The sequence below is a fragment of the Propithecus coquereli genome, unplaced genomic scaffold (genome assembly GCF_000956105.1).
Source record: "Propithecus coquereli isolate 6110/MARCELLA unplaced genomic scaffold, Pcoq_1.0 Scaffold163, whole genome shotgun sequence".
NCBI classification, from domain to species: domain Eukaryota; kingdom Metazoa; phylum Chordata; class Mammalia; order Primates; family Indriidae; genus Propithecus; species Propithecus coquereli.
In genome coordinates, this window is record NW_012140858.1 from 2,669,248 (window position 1) to 2,694,874 (window position 25,627).

Here is a 25,627-nt window from a genome sequence, read left to right on the forward strand (position 1 = left end):
GTGTGCCTTCCCTCCCGACTCCCTCACCTTCCCTGCCCTGTTCAACAGCCTTCCCACTACTGTAGAACCAACTAGATCAAATGTCTCCATCACTCATGTCAGCAATTAATCCCAGCATTTCCAAAGCCCTGGACCTGGGACTCAAACCCGGTCTTATGTCTAAGCTTAGGTGTCCTCCCACTGCACCACACACAGGGGCACTGTCCTGGCCTAGTCTTGGCTCCTACAAATACTTAGCAGGTGCTTTTTGTGCACTTGCTGTGCACAAGGGACTGTATATACGAAGTTGATAACAACAGGATTCCTGCCCTTACGGCAGCCCCCATCTAGTAGAGAACGTGTGTTAAGGAAAACGCCCACAACTTCAGGGCGAGATAAGGAAAAGAACAGGAACCTGTGGGAGAAAGTACTAGAGGGGTGTAATGCAGACAGTGGGGGAAGAGGCAGGTGGAGTGGGCAGGAAAGGCCAGTCTGAGGAAAGGACATTTGAGTCTCAGAGACAAAGACATGGGGAACATGTATTCCAGGCAAGGGGAACAACATGTGCAAGGTCCCCGGGGTAGGAAGGAGTTCGGTGCATTTGAGGACCAAAAAGAAAGCTAGCATGGCCTCGATTCCTTGTGGCTGACGTAGGAAGACTCTTCCAGATGTGAGGTGATGGCCTAGGGAGAGGGCAGGACCCACAATGCCACGGACCCCACACCGCCTTCTGTCTGTATGGGCTTCTGAGTCTGACTTCTTTCTAACCTCAGTCACCAGGAAGGAATCAATTTCACCATCCCTCTTTCCTGCTTGACCTAAGGATGCCTCTCTCCTCCCACCCTCTCAGAACTCCTCCCCAAATGACTCAGGAGTGAATCCTCCAGCCCTGAGCTGCTTCTAAGAAAGGCCTCATGCAGTTCACCTGTCCTCGTTACGCAAGAGACTGCTCAAAAGGAGGATCGTTTCTGCCAAACAGAGTGCTCTTAGAGGACCATGCTGGAGTCTTCCAGGTTCTCAGCCTTTCACAGGATCCGCGGTGCAAAGAGATCGGCGTAGTGGAAAGGACGTCAGTGCGGGAGCCATGAGCTCTGCCACGTACGAGCTGGGGTCTGGGCCCGTCAGTTTTCCTGAGTCTTCATTTCCCCATCGATGAAATGGGCATGTGTGTAATAAATCATTCTACTTCATGGAGGAGAGTGCGGACTGTGATATGAATGGAAGGTACACAGCAGTGTTTGGACATAATACAACTCAAGTCCCCTTCCCCCATTCTCCCTTTTGGGAGATCCAGGAGTGGCCCAAAGAAGCAAAGCTGAGGCTGGCGAGTCGGTGGCTGGCCTGTTCCAGTTATGACGGACGTCCTTATGTAGGCACCACCCACACCTACAGCAGTGTCTCCATCCCACTGGGACCTGGCCTGGGGCTTCATCACGGGCTTCCTGCATGGATCTCTTTTCAGCTTTTTCAAAGGAAAGAATGTCTTCTAGTGAATCCACTGTCACTCTCTGGATCTGAGCTTTCTGGACTGACATGAATGCATTTAAGCCTTTTAGAGACACTGCTGTCTTTCATAAAGGTGGGGGCGAGGCGTTCAAAACAAACACCTGTCACCTCCCTTGTGTACACTGGTTGTGGATGATGCATGTGGGTGTCGTTAGCAAAGGTGACTGAGCAGGATGGTGATGAAAGGGTAGGTCAGAGCAGAATTACGAAGTTGACCCTGAAGTCTCAAACTCGATGCTGATACTCTGTGCACATGTTGTCGTTTCAGTGCCTCATGGCGTGGGAGTCGGTTATTCCTCTGCTGCAGGAGAAACAAGAGGCCAAGTAAGTTCCTTCTTGGGACAGAGACTCTTCTACCTACGCAGGGCACGGCACCCCATGCCGGAAGTCCCTGCAGTGCCAGAGAGGCGGCGCTGGGAAAACCACCACAGAAACATCTCTCGTTTGTATTTCTCCCTGCCCCCACCTCACCCCACAGTTGTTTCCAATTAGTATTTATTCCTTGGTGGATTCCGTGAGGCTGGAATCATCTCTCAGCAAAAGCAGAGCATACCTCCGGGTTGTGAAGGAACCTATTCGATGGAGCACTACGGAGATTTGAAACCGAGGGACAAGAAGAGCCCGCGGCCGGCATCCTGCCATTTCACGACAGTGTTCTCTTTGGGAACGGCTGAGTTGCCTGTTGTAGGAGAGAACCCAGATCCTGCTTTGCAAGGACTCAAAAGGAGGCAGGAGTAGAAGGCAGCGGTTGCTTTCCGTGGAGACACGGCGGCTCTGCAACTGACCTCTGTGGGCATTGACTTGTCTCAGCCTAGAAGGAGGTGTGGGCGCCTCCGTGGAATGTCCTTAATGTACAGTGGCCTGTAGCTGTGAGTGTGGCCTGCTGCCTGCTTGTGACGAGTGAGACCTGTTTTACTGTTTCTGTTTCACGTAGGGACATTTGAATCAGTGTCAATACGCATCCATGCTTGAGGGAGCGAGCCAGCGTCCTTGTCCTTATGCGATGCCTTCGGAAGCTGCAGGGGATGCTCCCTGAACTTGCTTCTGACACTAGAATGCAATAGATGGGAAACTTTGTGTGTAAAATGAAACAAAACGATGCATTTTTCTCTGTGAAGGTCTTCAGTGTTTTTCTTTAGCTTGTTAATTGTCATCAGAGCAGGGATTAGATCTGTTAGGGAATACCTATTGTCTTGAAGTCAGAGTAGCTCACCTGTCGGTGAGATCAGTGGGCATATACCAAACCCCACCTCCAGCGTCTGCTTTGTGCAATTTGCCTTTACCTCACCAAAAAGACCTAGTTTAATATTTCCTGCCATGTCCACTGAATGTTTGGGCAAGCTTTTGGTGAGAGGGCTGGAATGTTGTGTTATTATGACACAGTTGAGATTTGTAAACTCCATGTGAATGTTCTACATAAAGTGCTTTAACCCTTAACATTTCCTGGTCAGGAAGAGACGTCAGTACCTGGACAGGCCTCGAAGATGACAAGTGTAACAGTGAACTCTTTGCTTTTATTAATAGTTGAGCTAAAATCTCCTCAATTTGTAGCCACGTTCTTGGGGACTGCTGGCTGTGTTTAGAGTCTTCATTTCAAACTACTGCCAGGTTTACTTTTCAAATCACAAAACAGTCAAAAAGGATCTATCTTCCAACTCCTTGTTTTTCCCCTCCTGAAATGAAGCTGCATATGTCGTATTTGTGTTTTTTCATCTGCAGCTCATCCCTGTAAAACTATAAATCTGAGCCTAATAAGCGGTAGCTTTTAATGAAACAGCTGCGTTGAGACGCTGCTTCTCATGCAAGTTCACCTGCAGATACTGGCCAACACGCAGCATGCTGGAGTCACTTCATCCCACTTCTAACTGCAGGGTCGACCTTGCATCAGCCACAGCAGTGGTGCTGTTGGTGCAGCGGTTGAACAGCATAGAGAACAGTTTGGTTCCGTGTCATCGAGTTTGACAACATCGCAGTTTAAATGATAATTTTTACATCAGTTGGTACTTGCCTGTACTGTCAAACCCTATTCGTGCCATTCCAAAGTCCTTCGATGTGAATTTTCAGTTCGGTACAATTAGAAATGATTCATTGGAGCAGAAGGGTAAGAACAACCTGTCTACCCCCAAGTGGCGATTCAGCATTTCATTCTACCTCTAAACCATCGTGTCGGTGTGGGTATGGACGCTGGGTCTGACCTGACGCTGTGCTGGGAGAGTCAGGGTGTGTATCGAATAGTGAGCTGACAGCCCCCTGTTGCTATTTGGCAGAGGACACCAGACCCACCCAGCAGCGAATGCTCATCTTTGGGAACATGTGAAGCTTTGGCTTGTGGAGTGTGTGCTGTAAAAATGTGCACTGTAATGAATGCTTGGGAAGAACTGTGGAAGGAATTATAGGAAAACCAGCCTCTGACTACCTGCCAGTTGCCAAAGCCCAGACACTTTCCTAAGTAATGGTTCATTGGGAAAGAAGGCAGCATTTCAAAAAAAATTACCAGGTTCCTCGCTGGGAGATGGGGAGAGAGGGGCGTATGTTTGTACATTCATTTCCTGTCCTCATGGGAGGCAGAAGACTGGCTTTAAAGGGATTCGGGCACCTTGGGATTTCATCCTGCTCTATTTGTTCGGTCCCCATGTGATGCCTTGTGCTTTAAGACACCAGAAAGAGCCGGAACAAGGCAAACTTTCTCTCCTTCAGGCACGCTGTTGACAGCAGAGCCAGGAAACCAGTGTACATGACAGACTTCCTTGGAGAAATGGTCCTTGCAGAGAAGGGCCTCTTGTCCCTGCTTTCAGGCTGGCATCTGAGGGGCTGAGGAAGCTGGCCCAGAAAGAAGGGGACAATAAGTAGTCCTTTCCTACTCCTGTGACTCCCCCGGGCATTGGCCTCTTCGTCTGGATCAAGCACAGAGGAGACTCCCTAGGAGAAGTGTCACTCGGAGACTTTGGTGCCAAAGACTGCCCCATAGAGGTTTTATCACCCAATCCTTCTTGGCTTCGCAAAATTCTGGCCCTGAGATCACTGTCTCCTCTCTTACATTCATTTTTCATGAGGTTTCTGCTTGAAGGTGCACTTCACCTCAGGCAGAGGGACAGACGGCTTTGAGGCGTGAGCACATGGCAGTGGAATGGCAGGTCCCCCCAGCAACTGCCCAGGGCCTGGGAAACAAAAGCTTCCTTCACCCAGGTTAACAATCCAGGCTGAGGCAGGAGAGAGGATCCCTAGAAACTGAGCAGGTTTTAGAGATGGAAGTGATGTTTCAGAGAGCAGTTTTGATTTGTAGCAAGTACGGACACTGCTCTTCCGTATGAATATGGTAGATCCACAAGAAGATTCTAGGCTATTCTACTCAAAGCAAGGAACTGCTGCTGCTTAAATGAGGAGGGAACCTACTACCCAGCCAGGTTTGGTGTTGGGTCTTATCCTTTAATGAGGCTTTATAAGGATTCCCGGTGAACTTAAAGTGTGATTATGGAGGTGATTGGCTCGGTATTTTACTGTGCTGTTCATTCAACTCACCAGACACCTTTCTTTAGCCGAAATAACAAACCCGAGAGACTCCAGGTATTGTGGTGAATGTAGACTGAGTCTGCTTTCATGCCAAATTTCAGCCCTACCTGGAGTATGTCCTAGATGTTATTAAATCGAATGTGTTTTCTCAGTCACCTCCACGTGGTGAAATTAAATGCATACCTGCTGCTCACTTCTCGTGAGGCTGCCTTTTGTGATCAAAAGATAGGAAGTTCTGCTTTAGAGGATGGCATGATGACCCCATGGCAATCAGCAAGTAGAGTTTCTCTCTCGGGACGTAGCCCAAGGAACATCCTGAGTTTGTGTGACTTGGTCCTGCCACTGATGGCTTTGAAATCACAGGCACTGGCTCTGTTTTGACACCACTCATTGGACTGCGAGGCAGTCATTCTCTGTGCTCCATTCCGGGCCAGTGAGTGAGGATGGGGAGAGAGGTCAAGGGCGGCCTCCGAGGGCTGTGCTTGCCTCTTTGGCGTGGGTCTCGGGATGGGCTCGCGCTGGGCTCTGCTCTGGCTAGGTGGTGTTGCTGGCTGCCATGCAGGGCGGTTCCCCTCAGAAGTTAGACTGCCTGTGGTCAGGGCAGGGCGCACCGTGTGCACCCCGCCTTCCCAGATGCCTACTTTAAGGGCCTGTGGAAACTGGGTCATCTAATTATATGGCTGGGGTAACACTGCTTTGGCCACCCTCATTTACAAAATGATGACGGGAATTGGGATTTGCTGTCTCACTTTCAGAAGTCCTCAAGATGGCAACAGATTGGACACGCCCTCTCATTGCTTGTATTTTCCTCTGTTCAGATAGCAGATGGGTGGCATTTTTCAGTAAATGTGAGGCAAATGTTCTCTCCTGGGCCAGCCCTACAGATTGAGTTAGGTACGTTGGAGTTGTTCTCCTCTTCCTTGTGGTTTTTTAATTGAGCAAATAAACCCGGAACCCAGTTTTCCACCAACCCACCCTATAGGTCGTCAGGTTTTGTTTTAAGGATGTCTGGTCTCCCCGTAGTTACACATGTCGGAGTGTGTGCAGGGGCTGTCTGCGCTAGAAATGGTTGGGTGGCCTTGTTACAGGGAGATCGTTCTTTCTTAATCGTTTGTGTTTGAAATGCATCCTGGGTGTGACTGTCTAAACCTTTTTATGTGGCAGAAAAATATGTTATCTAGGTAGTTTTTGCTACTGTAGTCAGTCTGTAAATAAGTGCTTTGAAAAAATAGCCTTCACAAACCAATAAGAAATTTGTCTCGTATATAAACATTCTGTGTGTTTAGCACCTGAAAATCAACAAATCCAGAATTTAAATAATGCCACAGACTGTTAAAAGTCCAACCCTACTTTTTGAGAATTTGTCAACACTTTCTAATATGCCTTATTCTTTAACTCCTGTTTTTAAAATTCTGGGTAGAAAGAATTTTAGAGATGTAATCAGTTGTTCAGCTTAAACAATAGATATCTTAAATAATAGATAACATAGTCCTCAGTCCTCTTAAGCAAGAAAGTGAGGGTCGTAATTAGGGTTGCCTTTTGGGAGGAGAAAACTAAGTATTGCTATTGCCAAATGATATTTTTGATAATGTAAGGAAACACAGGGACCACAAAATTTTTTTTTGAAGTGTGAAAGATTAATTTAGTGCCTTTTGGCATACTTTTGATTTTAGAGAGTACAGTCTCAGCATTGACAAATCATAGATACAAAGAACTCTGTGGATTATGACAATATTACAGGTTGACCCTGATCCTGCAGAACAGCTTTTTAAGATACCGTGGGGGCCTCAGAGCAGCATGTTTCAGGTAGAAATCCTCCACAGGTTGAAATGCCAAAAACACAGAAACCCTATTACGTTGACTCACATAATTTAGTCCATTGTAGCAGAGCTTTTACGATTAAAACCAGTGATGAAAAGTATTGCATACGAACCTCTCCCAGAAGCACTGCTCCCTCTCCAGGTGAGCCTGGACTCTCTGTGGGTTGGGTCACAGCAGATAACACCTGTCACACCCCTGTTGGACAGGCTTGTTCACAGTCTTAGACCAACCTTTCAGTCAGAAATGATACTGGCAGGGGAAAGGGCTTTTTTCCTCCATGTGGAAATGAGGAGAAAGGAAAGTAGATTGCAAACAAAAATGTGAAATCAGCGTGGCAAAGCCATGGCTCTGTCATCTGGGCCTTCATGGAATAACAAACCAGCATCTCTTAATAGTCAGCACTGTTCATCTGGACACCCCTGAGGTTTCGGTCCTATCTAGTCGATCTCCTGTCCACTGCGCTTCTGTGTGCCTGTTGCTTTTGCCTCTGAGTTGGGAATGCATTGAGAGACGACAGACATCTATATATTCCCATGAAATAAACTGCCAGCACACTTTCTAACTTGTATTTTAACTGTTAAAGAAAAGATTTTAAAAACCTTTTGCTTAGAAGTATGTCCAAATTACGGACTGTATTTCTTATTTTTAGAAATCATTCTTTACGTTTAAAATTTTAAAAGAAAAAAACAGCCACCTTCTGAGATATTGATAGTCCTCTGTGTAACTGTTCTCTTCATGCTGCCATTAAGCCAAAATAAAAGCTGTGAAAAAAAAAGTGCTTGAGGGAATGTGTGTTGATAAGTGATTTATCTTTGTTTCATGAAGCTACCAAACTTTACAAAGAATATCGCCTTTTTGTCTTTGTTATGAAATCTAGAGATTGTAAAATGGGAGAAAGTTGTTTTTGTTGAATTTTTGATGCTGGCACGAGGTTTTTTGTCCACTTTTTTTTTCATATATTGGTGTATAAAAAAGTCTGTTGTTTACTATGGGATTAGTATTACATTTAAGGTAAACAAAAGAATTTGTATTGCTTGATAAAACTATTAGCTTGTAAATTTAAAAAAGTTTCTTTACCTCAATTAACTTAAAGTAACGGACCAATAAAACTATAAAAGATGCTTTCTCTACCTTGAAATCATGTTCTCATTTGTGCCTTTTAGTAGGACAGAAAAGAACACGTGTGCCTCTTTTTCTCTTTTCTGCTATTCTCTGAATACCGATCTGTTTGCATGCAAGTATCAGGACATACAGAGAAACAGGGCAAAAAAATTATATATGTACTATTTTTATTCTTCTTTACTCCTTTATAGACCCGTCGTCAATTTATCCTCTCCTGCATCTTACAAATTGACACCAGTTCGGGGAGATGAAGAAACCACCTAGTGTAGTAACCATTCATGGTTTGCGGGCAGTCGGACAGCCCAGGTGTTTATTACATGAAAGATTTCTTGCTGCCCCATCCCATAGCAAAGCCCAACAACCGGGTCAGGGCCAGTCATATTTTTGGTTTTTTGGGCTGCTATGATGTTTTTGAAGAATTTGTAAGGAAAGAGGAAATGTCTGTGGTTTATTAGAGCATTGCAAATTAGAGACCAGAGTGCTCAGTGCAGTTTACCTGATGAGGGTAATGCGTTGGACTTCAGTGGATTTAAAATGGTGCTGAACTTGGCTTGCTGATAGTAGACATCATTCGTCTAAGACTGCAGTTGTACAAAATGCAGCAAGGCAGAATAAGAGAAATTTGGGATCGAATCTCAGCTTTTCCACTTACTAGCTGTGTGGCTTTAGGTAAGTCACTTCTCTCTGAACATTAAGTATTGTGATCTTTGAAATGAAGACAAGCCTTTCCTGTAGGGTTGCCGGGAGGGCTAGCAATAATGTATACAACGCAGCTAAGTGTCTGGGTGGACACTCACTATATGAGAGTCCTTTTGGAAAGACTCTTCCTGTTGTTTAAATAGGAAGGATCAACTTAAATAGGAAGGATAACAATCCTTCCTGTATGCTTTGTGAATTTTTTTTTTTTTTGAGACAGAGTCTCTGTCGTCCCAGCAGGAGTGCAGTGGTGTCATCATAGCTCACTGCAACCTCAAACTTCTGGGCTCAAGCGATCCTCCTCCTTCAGCCTCCCCAGTAGCAGGGACTACAGGTGTGCACCACCATGCACAGCTAATTTTTATATTTTTTGTAGAGAGAGGGTCTCTTGCTCATGCTGGTCTCAAACTCTGGACTCAAGCAATCCTCCCACCTCAGCCTCCCTGAGTGCTAGGATTGTAGGTGGGAGCCACTGTGCCTGCCCGTGAATTTTTTCTTTTTTTAAAACAGAATATACCTTTTATTTTTCCTGTTTTCTTTTTAAGAAGATGATGGAAATAGGGTGCTGGAGGATTGTGGTCAGATCAAGGCCTGGAGGATAAATAGGAATAGATTGCAAAAGCTTGGCGAGAAGTGATAAAGGGAGGTGAAAATGAATAGCTGGATTTAAGAGATTTCCACGGGGAGGGGAACAGGCCAGAGATGACTTGGAGATTTCCAGCCTGGGAGCTGGAGATGATGCCATTAACCGAAATCAATCAGGAGAGAAATAAAAAAAAGACGCGGAAATTTAGGTGGTGGGGTGGGAGAGGAAGAATTTGATTTGGGTTTAGGTTTGAGGAAATCCGGGTGGAGATGTTGACTAGACTGTTGGAAATGGAGTTCTTGATCAAGTCCGTAGGAGTGGACTAGATTAGTTAGGAAGAGAATCAAGGGCAGGGCCTTCAGGAGCCTCAGGAATTAAGGATGCAGGGAGAGGAGGAGGAGGACCCAGGGAAGGTTTCAAGAACTTTCAGAAAAAGTCAGGCCTAATAGGAGAGAGTGGTGGTTCTTAAACTTGAGGGCTTGTGAAGCACCAATTGTCGGGCCCCTCTCCTAGAGTTCGATTTGAGTGGAACTGATTTGCCACCGAATTCTCATTTCTAACAGGTTCCCAGGTGACAATTATGCTGCCAGTCCAAGAATCACTGGGTTAGAACATCTGTTAGAAGAAATGGTGTCCCTGGGGAGAGCTGAGAGGTTTGAAACTGCTGCCCTGGTGACAGGTGGGGTTGAAAAGGAGCCAATACTTGGGCTTTGAGAGCCCACCTCAGGTTAAAAACCACAGGTTTATAGCAGGGTCAGTGTGGACAAATAAGTTTCTCTAAATGTAAAGAGCAAGCTCTTCAGGAGCAGGAGTGATGCGATTCATTCAGGTTGGGGGACTGGGCTGGGGCTGGGGTGGAAGGCAAGGAGTCAGAGGAATGAGTGTAATTAGGGAGGGAGGCTGGAGAGTGGACCATGATCTTGACCTCATCATTCCCATCCCATCTGCTCTGCTCATATTGCCTGTCTCAGTGAGGGGCTCTACCTCCTTCCCAGTGGCCTGAGCCCTAAATCTGAATCACTCTGGCCTCCATCAGTCCCACCTTCTGCAGTTCATCCGTCACCAGCTCCTGTGACCTCTAGCTCCTAGATATTTCTCCACGTGCGTCTACTTTTCTCCACACTCATGGCTTCTTACCCAATGTCAATCTGTCAGTATCCTGTGCCTGCTGTACTGCAGCGGTCTCTTGGCTGGTCTCCTTCCTGCAAGTCTTGCTCACTCCTTCCACCAATCCGTTCTTCTCAGTGCTACCAGAGAGCTCTTTCTAAGATGCAAATATAAGCATTCTGTGTTTCTGCTTAAAACCTTCCAACAGGCATCCCATTTACTATAAAGAGAAACGTTTTCTTCTTTTGAAAGGGATCTTTTATGTTGTCCCTCCTTACTGCTCTGGTCTCATCTCTATCCTGTCCTTCATACTTGTCCCTCCCTCCCTCCCTTTTTGCTTCCTTTGCATTGAATTCCTAAACCTGCGGACATTTTCACCTCTGGGACTTCCAGCATGTTGTTCCTTCGGCCTGGAATGTCCCCCAACAGCTGGCCTTGGTAACTCCTACTTATCCTCCCATCTTATCATAGATGTCACTTCTGGGAAGCCCTTGCTGCTCTGGCAAACCTGGTTGTACCCTTGCATTAGCATTTATCACAGGAAACATCGCTACCTGCTGTTCTTTCCGCGCCATCTGTCAGTACGCTCTGTTGGGCCAGAGATAGTCATGTCATGTCTTGTTCTCGCTGTATCTCGGCACCTTGCATGGTGCTGGGACCTTAGTAGATGAACCATAAAGTTTTGTTCATTCCCCGCCAAGGGCTCAGAGATACAAACTTTCTGAGCCCAAGTGCCCTGAGATTTAAATGCATTCTCTTGCTTTGTGTTTTACCCCAGTGTAAGAATGTCATGTCTGTAGTTAAAGAGGGAGTCTGGCCTGGGAAAGAATGATTCATACGCTTATACTATGAATGCCGATTTTATTAGGAGGTGAGTCTGCTTTTATAGATCCAAGTAAAATAGGCTATAAAAATAAGTACCTCAAAGTAAAGTGGCTCTTAACATATCTCCTCTTCCTCCACACCACCCACTTTGGGAAGTATCGTTGGCCGAATGTATTCAGTTGAATATTCCATTGGAGCAAGTCTTTTGCTATTTGCTGCTTACAAGCAACAGTAACAGTAACACTGCCCAGAAGCCACGGGCCTGGGCTCTATTGCTCTCCTGAGTGTTCACAGCTAAGGAGGCCTCAGAAAAGACCTCAGAAAAGAAAGCTAACTTCTTTCAAGGTTTTATTTTAATTTAAAAGATAGTGGTGTTTGTGCAAAACTGTTGGCAGTTCTTGTAAAATGTCCCCTCCACATTCCCCTTAGGTGTTGAAATGCATGCCTTGGGTCGAGCTCTCCTGCAGGACTCCAGCACAGCACCCAGGTGACAGTCGGCCATACCGTGGAGCCCTCAAGACAGTCTCTGGAAGAACGGGGCTGGCTCTCTGCAGCTGGAGCCTGAAGCCCCTTTTTGAGTCTGGAATGGCAGCACGCAGCCTGCGTCTAACCCTTGAGTTCCTGCTCTGTTGCCAGCAGAACTTCATCTCTGCCTCATAGGGGCATCTTAAAGCTGAGAAAGTTCTTCCATCACCAGGAAAGTGCTTTTCCCCACCCACCAGGGACCCCCTGAGCCAGAGCGGGTCATCTGAAGCCAACTCTGGCTTCTTGGGCAGCGGGTTGCTTTGGTCACCAGTTCCCCAGTCCCTTCTTTTGTCTTCAAGGGGGCCTGGCCATTGCTGGTGTTCTTGGCTCCCACGGGCCAGCACCTTCATTTCTCTGTGATGTCTCCATATGGCGACCATGAGACTTGTTTATAGGCCACGATGCTGTAAGAATTTACAATAGAGAGTTACAAGAGAATAGCTGGCACGGGGGGTGTCAGGTCTTTTTAGTAACCGAACGACTGAGGGGCTATATCCATTCGTGGCACCAGAATGCTGCCCTGAGTGGAGAGGGCTGGTGCGAGGGAACTTCTCTCATCGCGAGTTCGTTCTCGTCCTGCACGTACTGAGCCTGCCCCTGCTTCCCATAACACCATGAGCCCTCTGCATCTGCATTTTGCTTTTCCTGGAACCTCTTTCCATCTCACTTCTGCCCGATAATGAACTCCCAGGTAGATCTCAAGATCAAGATTAGCCTTCGCTAATCCCAAGCAGAATCGGCTGCCTCATACGATAAAAATTAAGTAAAAAGCAGTGAAAGCCAAGTGTGGGATTTTGAGTGGGAGCCGACATGATCTGAGTTATACTTCAGGGAAATTGCTCTGGCCCCCTGGTGGGGAGAAGGCGGGAGGAGAACAAGAACAAGAGGGGATGTGCAGAGAATGGTTCAGAAGCTGACTCAGCCACTGAGGTGCTTTGGACTAGGGGCGGCAGCGGTAGAAATAAAGGATGACTTTGAGGCATATTTTGGAAGTAGAATCAAGGAATGAGGCCTGATGGGCTGGAGGAGGGGGGACGAGAAAGAGCGGGGATGCTGGGGACTCAGGTCTCCAGCCTGGGCGGGTAGTGGGGCCAGTTGGTGAGATGAGAGCAGGTCGAGGAGGGTCTCGGGAACCCAACTTGGAACGTTGAAGTGGTAATTGGAACATGTGGAAGTACTGTAAATTGCTTAGAGAGAGATTGCAAAGTGAGAAGGCAGCCCAGAGCAGAGCCCCAAAGAATACCTACATTTGCAGATTTGTAGAGGAGAAGCCATCACAGAGGTGGGAGAAAAAGCAGCAGAAGGAGGTGTTGTGAAAGCCAAGTGACAAATACCTCCTGAGGAAAGAGTGATCAACGGCGTTGGGGGCTGCCGAGAGATCATGTGAGATGAGGATGGCAGCGCGTCAACTGATGCAGCGACGTAGAAGTCATTAGTGGCCTTGGCAGAGCAGCGCCGGCAGAGTCGGGGGGAGCAAATCAGGCTGGAGTGGGGGGTTGGCAAGTGAGTGGGAGGTGAGGACGCGAGACAGCCTGTGCAGGGCGGCCTTTGGAGAACTTGACCACGAAGAGGAGGAGAGAGGGTGGCAGGTCAGGTGTCAGTGCTGGTAGAAGAGTTCGGGAGAGAGCAGTCAAGTAGTGGAGTGAGCACCCTAAGGAGATGGGAGAAGCGGCACCCAGATACTGGGCAACTTTTCTGAGAAGCAGTGCATGTGGTGGCTAAGAGAGACTGCCTGGGTTCAAATCCTGTCTGCGCTACTTCCTAGCTGGACACCCTTTGTTAGGTTACATAATACCTTCGGTCTCTGTTTCCTCATCTGCAAAATGGGGATAATAGTAATTACCTTGGAGGATTGTTTGGAAAGATTAAGTTAGTTAAAATATATGAAATGTTTAAAGTAGTGCCTAGCACATAGTAAGGCTATTAAAGTGTCTGCTATTATGATCAATTAAAAAGAAGACGACAATGGGTGCCAGTGAACATAGGTTTGTAGACTGGAGAAGATGAGGTCATTCTCTTCTGATGGCTTCTATTTTCTCTATGAAGCAGGAGCGTTAGCTGCATGCATGTGTGTGAGGGGGTGAAGCGAGAAGGTTGTGGATGGGCAGAACCACACAATTATTTCCTCAGCATCTCCTGTCGCAGGGAAAGAAGAGCAAACAGGAGAGGGCAGGTTTTCACAGCAGCACGAAATTGCCTCACTTTGGTACCGGGAAGGGGCACAGCCATGTAAAGGAAAATAAAAATCTCAGGACCGCCTGCCCCGCAACTGCTTATGCAAAAGGGAAGGTAAAGGCCTCAGGCACCTGTGAAGGACTCGCCCCACAGATCACTCATAAGGAAATTTCTCGCTGGCCTCCCATAAGCAAGGACAGGCAAATTGTAACTTTGGGTCTGCAGGCTGCGTTTAGCTCCTAAAACTAAAGTCTGTTTGATTCCACACGAATAATGAATTATAAGTTTATCTTTCCAGGTACGGAATAGAGATAAGACAGGATCAAACATTCTTCCATCTACCCAGGGACAACCACATAATTGCTGCTTCCTTCACTCCCCTTTTCTCTTCTAACATTCCCCTCATCTTATGTAAAATGTAGATTTTCCTGGGCTTCACAAGAATGTAACCAATTTTGCCTCACTCTCCCCACCCCCTTTTCCCTGTATGCCTGGTTCCCCTTAAATACCGAAGCTCCTAAATGCCCCTTTGGAAAACCAGCCAAAGAGTTGTCTGTATGTGTTTTTCCCAGGTATGTCCTCAACTTTGGCTTAATAAACGTCCATTGATTGAGATCTTTCCCTGAGGCACTTATTTTGCATGGACGTACCGTAGCATGAAATCAGCTCACTATGGTACCAGGAAGGGGCATAGGCACAGCCCCTTGGATTGCAAACAGGCTGTTGGCAGCTGTGGCCCAGGGACCTCTCCTGGCATCAGGAAGAGGATGTAGACTGTGACCTGGTCCAGCCTCAGCCCTCCGAGCCTTCCTCTGCTCTGGTATGCCTTCCTGGGTTTTCATGTCATCGGAATGTAGCTTTTCTTTCTGTGGTTAGAAAGCTCTACTGATCTTTCCTGTTGCTCTCATTTAATGATTGATTGCACAGCCTTGACCTCTTCTAGCTGTAAGAATTTTTCAGGATCTCATTTATTTAGTGACTTTGTGGAAGGAAAAGGTAACAGAAACACTCCCTTTATACCAGAGGTTCTCAGTCTTGGTTGTACATTCGAATCAGCTGGAGAGCTTTTAAAAATTCCTATGCCCAAGCTGCGCCCCAGATCAATTGAGTCAGAATCTCTGGAGGTGGGGATCCCAATAGCAGTAATTTAAAAATGTTTCCCAGTGATTCCGCTGTACAAAGAATGTGGCTTTGTTTGCACATGCGTATCTCTACTGCTAAAGGTCTACAACAGTGGGGAACAGTGAGCACTCACTTAAGTGCCTTTTCCGCATACGCACTTGGTCAATTGCTTACTCGAATTCTCTCATTGCTTGCATTTGTCTATGTCTTTATGACACACACTAACTAGTAACACTTGTTTTCTTTTGTTTATTGGTTTTTGTTTGTTTAGGTTAAAGAGACTACTTTAACCAACTGTCAATGAGACAGGACTGGATCATTTTCAATTTTCAAACTACTAATCTTGGCAAAGAGCTGGGGCTCCTGAGAAGTCTGCATGCATGCCAGCTCTAGCTAAGTCGGTCCAATCCAGTCAGCCAGGACTCGCATGAAAACAGGAGCACAAGAAAAGGCCTAAGGGTTGGGCAGTATGAGGACAGATCTTGCTCAGTCTCCACTTTTTAAAGCCAGAGCTGGTCATGCCTGTTGCTTGTACAAATTCTCTCAGCTATTTGATCTTCATACCTTATTTTTCTCAACTACGAAATAAAGCAAAGAACCATAATGATTGATGGCTCCTATCCCAGGAGGCTTAACCTTCCATGCAGGCAGGGCCTATATTATGATGTGATGTGAGAGTTCCAAAAAGGGCTTTGTCACTGTCCCTTCCAACTTGTCTTCCATTATTTTCTGCTCTGCTGCCTGTGATACCACCATAACTGATATGTAGAGCCCTCATGTGCTACTAAGCAGGTCCCTTGAAAATGCACATCTATGTCAAATCCCTTGTACTTTATTGTGGATATATTTATTCTATGGGGATATATATTTATATATATTCCCTTCTCTTCTGCCAGCACTGATACGAGCATGAGAGAACCTCACTTCAGGGGAAGGGGTTAAAGGGCCTAACAGTCTAAACTGTGCTGTCCTATATGGGAACGTCTAGCCGTATGTGGCCACTGAACACACAGTCCAGTGGCCAGGAGATTTCAGTGGCACTGAGCCCAGAGCCCTTTGAGGGCAAGAGAAGAAATAGTACTCTGAAATGGGGCAGGATGACTTTCACCTAAAGGAAGCGAAACAAAAGAGATCTGAATGGTTCATGAGGGTTTCTGATCCCAGCCTCTCTTGATAAGGAAGTATGTGAAGGTCGTATAAATAGTCATTACAAAAGTGCCAGGAAGTGAGCCTGCTGGTTAGGGCCCTCTGTTTCGTACTTGCAATTTTGGGGAATTCCCAAATTGCCAGATTATGAGTGTGGGGAAACAGGAGGACTTTTTCATTGTGAGAGAGCCCACTCAGAAGCCACTGCATTTAAATGCTGAAAATAAATAATCCTATGCTGGAGGGCTGGACATGGTCCAACACCCATGACCTAAGCACCAGAGCCCCAGCGCACACAGCTCCCTCTTACCCGATCGGGATGATAGCCAGGAAGGAGAGGAAGGAGGAGAGAGCAAAGCAGGTGCCCACGAACGTGTCCATGGTGAGCTGATAGATCTTGTTGTACATGGTAGATGTCACCACGCCGGTCAGAGCCAGGGACAGCTGCAGTATGACGAATACCTTTCCTGTGGAAGGGACAGAGGTTACCAAGAAGTGTGCTGCTGTACCTTCCTTGTTCCCCACTAGCTGAGTCTCTGGGGAGCTCTTCCCTCCATCTTCCAAAGATTCCCACTCAATCTTCATGACTCAATTCTCTAGGAATCCTGCCTCGATCTAGTGGGATCTTCCTGAGACCAGTGGGTGACAGTGTCTTCCTTTGACTCTGGCTTTTTAGCGACTGGCTTTCTGAGTCTTTCCTACCCTCCTGTTTCTGCCCTGAATGGAAACCAGTGTTCCTAGTGTATTTAAGGATGCTTCTGGAACTCTCTCAGGTGCCTTCTGCAGGTCTGTGCCTCCAGCTGAGCAGTTCTGAAAAAACCCTGGGCAGAAGATTCTGGAGAGATTCTGTCACTCACCATAAGAGGAGCCCTTTATGAGCTTGGACATGGCCGATCGGATGGTTGTGATGGGGATGAGAGCGAACATCATGACAGCTCGAGCTGTGAAGAGATCACACAAGAACACTCCTCACTGTAGCCCAGCCTTGGCCAAGGAGGAAATTAGAATAAAGCAAAAACTTCACTTAGAACCTCCTCTCCCCATAATCCACACACGGCTTGACCTGCTGGCAGCCTAGTGCCCTCCCTTGACCAGTCTCTGAGTCTCTGAGCCCTGCTGCTGTGTATGCTGCATACGGATCTGCAGGGCAGCAGGGCACGGTTGACACGGTGACACTTGGTGAAGGGTATCTTTATTGGCGGAGTTAAGTGATTTCTAGGGAAGTGGAGCTAGTGCCACCAAAGTGACCAAGACCCCTCTCCCTGTTTCCCCAGGAGAGAAGTGCCTGTCCTCGACATTCGTGAATACCTCTGGGAGACAGTCCCAGGAGCTTTTGCAGACTGCCTCCAGAATTGTGTCCCCTCACACAGCAGCCACATAGCCCTCAAGGTCTATGGATTATCCAGATGCAGTGTGTGAATGCGTGACCGTGTGAGTGTGTGTGTGTGTGTGTGTGTGTGTGTATGTGAGGGGGAAGAGAGAGAGAGGTGGCAGGAAGAAAAGGGAAGGTGGAGGGTACCCTGTCCTTTGCATATCTCCGGTTTAACTGGGAACTGGCCAGGAGTTAGTTTGCCATTTTGTTAGGTGTTTTTCTGAGATGTATGACCTGGGCCAGGGGTCAGCCTGAGGTAGCTGTCTAGAGTTGTTCTTTCTGGTATTTCTGTGGATATTTAAATTAATTAAAATGAACTAATATTTAAAATTCTGTTCCTTAGTTGCACTAGCCACATTTCAAGCCCTGTTGGGCTAAAGAGCCCATTCACTTGGGCTCTTGAGCACCCCCCAGTGGGGCTGGTAGCTACTGTATTGGACAGAACAGAAATCACCATTGCCATCATCATAGAAAGTTCTGTTGGAGCACTGGTCTAGAGCTCTCTCCTTGTGGTTGTCTGACTTGTGTCCTCAGATGGAAACTTCACTCTGCTTCCTTTAGGGAATTTATTACATTGGTGTGGAAGGCATTTATGGAGAATTTTTATGCATTTAGAAAAGCCCTTCCTTGGCCCCAAATGGTTATACTTAGGGGACCTTTTCAATTGGATTATTTAATGTTTCATCCCTTTAAAATTGGGGAGAAGAAACCCAACCCCATCTCTTCCATTCAAGGCCATACTGAAGCCTCCGCTACTGACTCCAGGTACCACTGACCACACCTCTTTGACCTCCTAGGGCCAAGGACACTACTCTGGTAACATTTCAATCAGCAATACAGATAATAAGCTCAAGTGCACATAATCCTGTCTCCCTTGTGCCCCCTAAGTAGCAGGTTCAATTCCTGGCGCTGAGCTGGGACTCCCAGACCACAGCATCCCTGGTGCCAGCCCCATGGCACAGAGGGCCAGCAACGTCCTGCCTCCCCAAGAATGCCAGACTCACCAATATAGAACATGTATGTCTCTTTCACAAAAGCCAAGAGGAGGGCTCCTGACCCAAAGGAGACCATCCCAATCATGATCATGGTGGTGTCCCGGAAGCAGCGGGAGAAGACCAGGACACCCAGGAAGCTGGTGATGAAGATGGTGTACCCTGCAGCCATACCATAGCCCACCTGCACTTGGTTCCATCTGAGAGGCTCCCTCAGCACAAAAAGGGGCATCACGTCCACTGTGCCCACCACTGCCAGGTCATATATGATAGCACCAACAAAGAGCAGGGCAATGATGGTTTTGGGGGGCTTTGCTTTTCCAGGAGATGGAAGGTGCCCCACTACACTCTGCTTGTCCAGCTGATCAGGATCTAGGCTGCGATATGTGCCAACGGTGCCAGACACGGTATCCACGGAGGGGAGCTCCTGCCTGGGCTTGGCCACCGACTCAGGGACCTTCAGCACCAACAGGCTGTAGAAGAGGGCGAACGTGGCACAGCTCACGCTGCAGGCCGTCAGTATCAGGCCCTGGCCAGAGTGCCCAGCCATCTGCTTGAAGAGATGCCCGGAGGCCATGCTCCCGCAGAACCCCGCCAAGCCCAGGATCAGGTCAATGAGGATGAGGCGCACCGAGCGGCGGCCCTCGGAGGAGCCCAGGGATCCCAGCGCCATGACCCCGGACCAGAAGGCCGAGAAGCCGCCGCACAGCCCGTTCAGCGCCGCCGCCCCGTACAGCATCTCCACCGGCCAGTCCAGCAGCACCTTGAGCAGCAGCCCGAGGCGGGAGAGCAGGAAGCCCAGCAGCGACACGCAGATGGAAATCTTGCGGTGGTAGCGGTCGCTGAGCCAGCCCAGCCCGTAGGCGGACAGCAGGGGCGTCAGGCCCACCACGAGGTTGTAGACGATGTAGAAATTGGAGATGGCCCTCTGCTGTTGGTCTTCTAGAGCTCCCCGCGGCGACGGGCTGGCGCTGTGGTTGGAGGAGCCTCCGCCTCCAAAGGACGCCTTCACCACGAGGAGCAGCCCTGCGTCGTAGAGGGAGGAGGCCACCTGGGTCGAGGCCACCACGGGCTCGATCCAGGTCCTCACCCGGAGGCGAGGCAGGCGGCCGCTCCACGGGCAGGTGACCCCGGGGCCCATGTGACCTCTCTGACAGGGGCTAGAGGGGCTTGCTGGCTGCAGCGACAGGGAGATGCTCCCAAATTCGGCTGCTACGGAGGGTCAGGGCCGAGTCCGAGAGCGCGAGTGTGAGCCGTGCGCCCGGGTGCGCGCAGGAGAGCGCCGAGCGGAGCCAGCGCGCGGAGCGCGTGTGACAGCAGCCAGTCCGGCAACCGGGTGACCTCCCCAGCCACAGCCACTCCTCCTCGGGCCAGAAAAGGTCGCGCTCCGCCCCCGCACTCGCCCCCGCCGGCCGCGCAGGGCTGGCGACGGCCCAGGGAAGCCGGGCGCGGGGCAGCGCACGGCGAGTCTCAGCTCCTGGCGCCCCCACCCCGCGCCGCCCGTCACGCTGCTCCTGCGAGCGCGTCCGCCTAACCGGGCCGAATTTCCCCACAGCCAGGCGTGCCCGGACCTCCCGCGGATCGCTGGGGACCTCCCCCCAGGGCAGGAGCTGACCGGCCCAGGAAGCGTTTCCAAATTCTCTAGTCCCACGAAGGCACCTTTGGAAGAGAGGTGGGATGCCTAGGATTCTGCCTGGGATAAATCCTGGGGCGTGAGGCTTTATTCATGAGGGTTTAATGCAATATGGAAGTAAAAACTCAGGAGCAGTGTCCTGCCTCCCCAAGGTAGGGACGTCTGAGAGAAGAGTCCTGCCTTGGTGGGCGCGGGTCCCAGTCTACAAGGCTCCTACCTCAAACCCCAGGGCCAAGGGAGAGAGGGGGAGGTCCTCCCAGCCTAGATGCCCCTCCAGATGACAAAACTGGACTCTCTGGCAGGGGGTTGAGCCCACTGGAAAGGACAGAGTCACCAGGGTCATCTTCTCCTAAGGAAACTCCCTAGGACCCTTTCTGCTTCTTAGTGGCCACGCTTCTTCCCTCTTGTGGGCTCACTGGCCTGGCTGGGCTGAGACTTCCACTTCCCAGACAGCCTTGCTTCCTCCTTTACCTACACACTTCTGCAAAGAGGGCCAGGGTCAGGGGTGGAGCAGAGGCCAAAAGGTACCAAGGAGCAAGATCCTTCTTCAGGGTCACCCCAGGGATGGAGGCTCAAAGCACACAGCCTCTCTCCCTGTCCCTCCACCCTCGATCTGACGCGGCTGTGGCAGTGTGGATGAGCAACAGCCCAAAGACACAAAAGGGAGACTCAGTCTGCAGGAAGAGTTTAAAAAGCCACATGGATAATGTACTTGTGTAGGGAGTAGGGACCAGATTCCAGATGATTTTGTGTAGCTATGTGTCATTTAGGTAGTTTCTAGGTGGGCTGTAATCTCCTTCTCTTCCCCTCCCTGCACTGCCCAGCCCCCTGGTGTCCAGGCCCAGAGAACTCTGCCTTCTGCGAAGAGAGACACACCTGGACTCCCCTTCAAGATGCATCCCGTGGATCTGGCCCAGTGGCTTATTTCCCTCTGCCTCCCCCTCACCTTGGCCCACCTTGGGAGATACTGGTTTCACCCAACCCAAGCCTGGCTCTCCCACTCCATTCCTAACCTTATTTTTCCTGAGGCTGCAGCCAGCAGTCCAACCAGCCTGTTCCTCTGAGGGGTGGAGACTCCAGGGCATGGGTGGGTAATGGGGCAGGTGGCATTCAGCCATCAGGTATGACCATGAGAACAACCTGAACCGGATGGACCATTTTGGCCATTTGATCAAGGAGTCTGTCTATTTTTGGGGCTACAGAGAGTATGGGGCAGCATCCTCTGTCTTCTCTAGGAGGGTCTGTGGTATTTCGGTTCTTCCCAGCCTCTTGTGAAGCCAGGGAAATGTGAAGGGCTTCTGAGAGATTCGCATCAGATCTAGGATGGATCTAGTGGGAGCTGGGTCCTCAGGATGCCAGCCAGCCCGGGGACCCTCCAGGCTTGAGACCTGAGTCCTCTGGCCTAGAAATGACCTGGACTCAGGGCAATCAGTGTCTCTCCCAGTTTAGGCTACTCTGGGTTAGATTATATTCTCATCATGTCCCCACTCCCCGCTCCATCTTTGAGTGCAGGGCCCCAACTGAGTTAGTGCCTGGCTATCCTCTGTGGCCCAGGCTACCAGCAAGTTGAGCTGTGAGACCCTGCCACTTCCAGATGTAGTATGTAATCTAGTCTCTAGCTCAAGGCTGGCTTCATTAAAGTGCAAAGGTTAAACTCTCTTGTCTTTCCATTGATAAAGTCATGCTATTCCAGGAGAAAGGAATGAAAAAGAAAAACAAGTAGCAGCTGACATCTACTGCACCCTTAGGTGTATTAAGCACTTTACATAAATTAATTTAATCTTCCCAAGAAGTCTATGAGCTGATCTAGCACCCCATTTTACAAACTGGGAAACTGAGACCAGAAGGGCTAAGCAATGTGTACAAGAGCACAAGGCTAGTAAATCTGGGAACCAGTATTTGGCACTAGTCTTTGAAGGCCTGCAGCTGTAGGGAAAATATAGGCAACAGAGAATTCTATCTGCGGGTGTCCTCTCAACCCACATAGGAATGTGGAGTGGAGCAGAAACAGTGCAGTCATCGTGTGATTATTGTTGATCAACAGTGTATTGCCTACATGGAAGGAACAAGAGGAGTGGATGGTTTATTTGTTGTACCTATAATCCCAGGCAGTTTGCAATCAGGTAAGGGAATACTTTCATTTTCTGAACAGGTGGCCCCAGAATTTATCTTAGAAAGAAAGAGTTTTTGTTTGGAAGACACCTTTGATCAGTGTGAGAAGGCGAAATCCTCAGGTCTGGGTTTCAGCTGTGGAGGAGGTTCCAGAGAGGCGTGGAACCTTCGTGCGTGAGTCAGCAAGAAGAAATCTGAAGTTCCAGAGAGGGAAGGGGGAGAGAGAACAGAAGAGGGAGAAGGGAAGAGAAGAAAAACAGATGTGTGGCGAGGAATGAAACTAGGGGCTGTGGGTGGGAAGGGCCAGGACAAGAACCCCTGGTGTCAGGGCGATCAGAAGGGACCTTGGAAGAATAGGAATGCCTAGTGTGGCTTTAAGCAGCTCACTGTATCATGTGCATGTGATCCTGCCTGGGACCTCCCCTTACCTCCTCAGCTCTTTGGAAAAGTCTACTCATGACTATTTTGTGTGAGTCACATTCTTTGTTTTTTATTTTGGTGGAAACTGGTGAAGAAGCTGGGAGCTTCCTCTCTGGATTGACATAATGCTGACCACAGATCATGAGGAAGTGGAAGGAAGAGGAGGCTATGAGAACACAAATCTCCAAAGGCGTTGCTGAAGTCTCAGGCTGTGGACTTTCACTGGCTGTGAGATTGGAGAGTGAAGCCATCTGACCCAGATCTTGAGGGGCAGAGAGACCCCTCACAGATGATGTGTAAATTACACTGGTAGGGAAGGTGTTGTTCTCTTTATTGTTAGTATTTTAGGGACTGAGGTAAGCCTTTCCCCAAGATATTGGGAGCAAGGAAGATAAGATGCCCCCACCCCCCGGAACCATAAGGATATAATAGAACAAAGAAAAACGTACAAACTTATCCAAGAAGACAGAGACCATCTTGTCAGGGACCACTCCAGCACTTTCTTTCAAGGGTTTTCCAATGGCTGGTGCGTTACTACATGGAAGATGTAGCCCGAGTCCCCTTGCCTGATCACAAGCAATCTTCTAGTTACGGTTTTACTTCCCAAGTATAGCTGCAGACAGGGAGAAAATGTGCTAGTTACTTGGATATGCCAAATGGTTTCTCCCAGCAAATGAGTAAGTTAGCATTCTGCTTTATCTGTCTGCCTTTCTCCTTTGGTTAATGTGGGTCTCTATCTGGAAAATGGCTTCCCCACGTGCTGATGAAATGAGGTTTTTTATTATCAGACTGAGCGCCAGGCCCTATCCATAGTAGATTCATCAAAATAATGAATGCTACCCAGGGGAAACTGTTCCATTGGCATTTTCCCTCAGAGGTGGCACGCTGACATTGCCCAATATTACAGATGAGGAAGTGGAGACTTAGGGTAGCGAGATGACTTGCATAAGGTCACACAGAGCCAGGTACCTAGGCCTGTGTGACTTCAGAGTCTATGTTGTTTTTCCAATGCTCCACTTCTGAGGTCATTGACTAGGAGTGGTATATTTTAAGAAGGAATTTGTTGTTGAACATTTTCTACCAAATACTGTGAGCCTATTTTCAAATCCAGTGGTCCATTTGTCCATTCACTCATTCATCATCCATCCATCCATCTACCCATCCATCCATCCATTCATCCATCCACCCACCCATTCATCCACCCACCCATTCATCCACCCACCCATCCATCCACCCACCCATCCATCCACCATCCATCCATCCACTCATCCACCCACCCCTCCATCCACCCATCCTTCCACTCATCCTTCCACCCATCCATCCATCTATCTATCCATCCATCCATCCATTCACAAGCACTTATTGAGTATCAGGCTCACTAGCAGGTACCAGGGATGCAAAAATCCTTTGCCCTTAAGAATCTTTCAGTCTGAAGAGTTATCAAAAGGCCCTAGTACTAACACTACGAGTTCTGTTTTACACATGAAGTCACTGATTCCAGGCCATACCTTCTCTTTCATCAAAGACTGGCTTTATGGGATTCTTTTCATCCCATGCTCTGCTATCAATCTGAATGACCTCATGAACAACCTGCTCAACGCTGTAAGAGAAAAAAAGTTGTTTTTGCTGTGCAGTACACATCAACTTTTCTTCTAGTAACAACACCCCATTTTTTCTCTGATGAACCATCCTCTAATTCTCTCAGTTCGTGTTTTCCAGATAGTTTGACTATACCCCTAAGTAAATATATCACGCATGGATCTGAGACTCTGTGCCTGTGATTGCAGTAATTGATTGGTTCAGAGATGGAAATGTGACCCAGGTTTAGACCAATGAGAACAAGGCCTAGGACTTTGGCTTAAATAGTTGGGGAAGAAACACTTTTTCTTTTCTACTCGTCTTGGATGGATGAAGATGAGAGTCTGGAGTTGCTGGCAGCTGTTTGCTACCGTTAGAGAAGAGCTTGCCTGAAATTAGAGCCAATAGAAAGGACCAAAAAACGGAGAGAGTCCAGATCCTCATGACACCATATAAGCTCATGGATTCAGCTGTGCCTGAAAATAAGTCATCCCTTGACTTTTTAATAACAAAAGCTACTGTGTTCCCTTTTTGTAATGCCAATCTGATTTGGGTTTTCTATCAATTGCAAATAAATGCAAGAGATTTGATGGAATCAAACCCATGGCCTCTCATCTCTAGTGGTCTCCATGCTTCTTCACTTACCAACTCCCTTGGATCCTGAATCTGACTATCAACTGCAGCTGGAGGTGTCCAAAGTCATTAATTCAAACATCCCACTCTCTGACTACAGCCTCCTCTCCTTCTGTGATGTTTGTTTGTCTACTTCCACTTCAGTGATTCTTTGATTTCGTTAGGACCCAGTGACCCCTATGTTAATATATGATTTTCTAAACCAGTAGCTTTTTCCTTTCTTCTTTTCCTTTGCTGTCTTATCTCTAGCTGAGGACTATTGGGGGAAGTCTTATCATAGGAAAGATTGATATTGCTATATATTTACAAGCTCTAGTCTCAAATGAGCCCTGAAAACTATCCAACAGTTCTATGTTTTTCCAGCTAACTTTCACTCCTTCATTCTCCAAATGTACCAGTTCAGAACTTCACCATTGCCTTCAAACATTCAAACTCTCCTAGCCTTGCCTTCTCCTTCACTCTTAACGGTATTTCTCAATCTTTTTATTCTGGAGGAAACTTTGAAATAATTTTCAGGTCTCAGGTAACTACTACATAAAAATTGATTTAATCTATAGCTTGTGCTACATTCGCATGATCAGTAAATTGTGGCTATTATAACCCAAAAAAATTGTCAATGTTCTTTTGAGTAGGGGATAGTATTTGCGCATGGATTTGTTTATTTTGCTCTACTTACTGGCCTGTCCATTTCATGTGGTTTCTCCTGCCTGCAAAGGAAATAACTCGAATGCAAATCAGGGGTGGAATAGAGGAGACTTCGGTTTTCT

The 25,627-nt window shown here is 48.0% G+C and overlaps 2 protein-coding genes across 2 annotated transcripts in view; one reads left to right on the forward strand and one right to left on the reverse strand.

Annotated features, from left to right (window-relative positions):
* The window catches only part of SNX30 (sorting nexin family member 30), a 110,838-nt gene extending 104,611 nt beyond the window's left edge, over positions 1–6,227 (forward strand). Inside the window, exon 12 of the mRNA XM_012641202.1 lies at positions 1,754–6,227. Within this exon, the coding sequence (XP_012496656.1) occupies positions 1,754–1,813 (60 nt within the window). The 3' untranslated portion in view covers positions 1,814–6,227. The remainder of the gene's footprint in view (positions 1–1,753) is intronic.
* A 4,944-nt stretch (positions 6,228–11,171) lies between these two features.
* Positions 11,172–19,833, reverse strand: SLC46A2 (solute carrier family 46, member 2). The gene is made up of 4 exons (XM_012641153.1): positions 18,497–19,833; positions 16,978–17,061; positions 16,431–16,587; positions 11,172–12,081 (listed from the first exon to the last, which is right to left on the reverse strand). The coding sequence occupies exons 1-4, from the start codon at positions 19,623–19,625 to the stop codon at positions 12,024–12,026; spliced, it is 1,428 nt and encodes a 475-aa protein (XP_012496607.1). The 5' UTR covers positions 19,626–19,833; the 3' UTR covers positions 11,172–12,023.
* Between the last annotated feature and the right edge of the window lie 5,794 nt (positions 19,834–25,627).